General features: G+C 42.0%; 1 protein-coding gene across 1 annotated transcript in view; it reads right to left on the reverse strand.

Moving 5' to 3' along the window:
- Nucleotides 1-206: 206 nt before the first annotated feature.
- The window catches only part of EMH_0065880 (tryptophanyl-tRNA synthetase, putative), a gene marked incomplete at both ends in the record, with an annotated part of 1,968 nt that continues 1,836 nt past the window's right edge, over nucleotides 207-338 (reverse strand). The window contains one exon of the mRNA XM_013498447.1: nucleotides 207-220. Within this exon, the coding sequence (XP_013353901.1) occupies nucleotides 207-220 (14 nt within the window). The remainder of the gene's footprint in view (nucleotides 221-338) is intronic.

Genomic DNA, 338 nt, shown 5'->3' on the forward strand with positions numbered 1-338 from the left:
TAAAATCTAGACCCTATAGACAACAAATGGTGAACTGGGCGCCCTGTTAGCTCCTCAATCCTACACACAAACCCTAAACCCTAAACCCTAAACCCTAAACCCTAAACCCTAAACCCTTATATTTTAAAATCTAAACCCTAAACCCTAAACCCTTATATTTTAAAATCTAGACCCTAGAGACAACCAATGGTGAACTGGGCGGCATGTTAACTCCTCAATCCTACACACAAACCCTAAACCCTAAACCCTAAACCCTTGGACCCTAAACCCTTAAACCCTAAACCCTAAACCCTTGAACCTTAAACCCTAAACCCTAAACCCTAAACCCTTGGACCCTA

This window comes from Eimeria mitis, genomic scaffold (genome assembly GCF_000499745.2).
Source record: "Eimeria mitis Houghton genomic scaffold, Emh_scaff3425, whole genome shotgun sequence".
NCBI classification, from domain to species: domain Eukaryota; phylum Apicomplexa; class Conoidasida; order Eucoccidiorida; family Eimeriidae; genus Eimeria; species Eimeria mitis.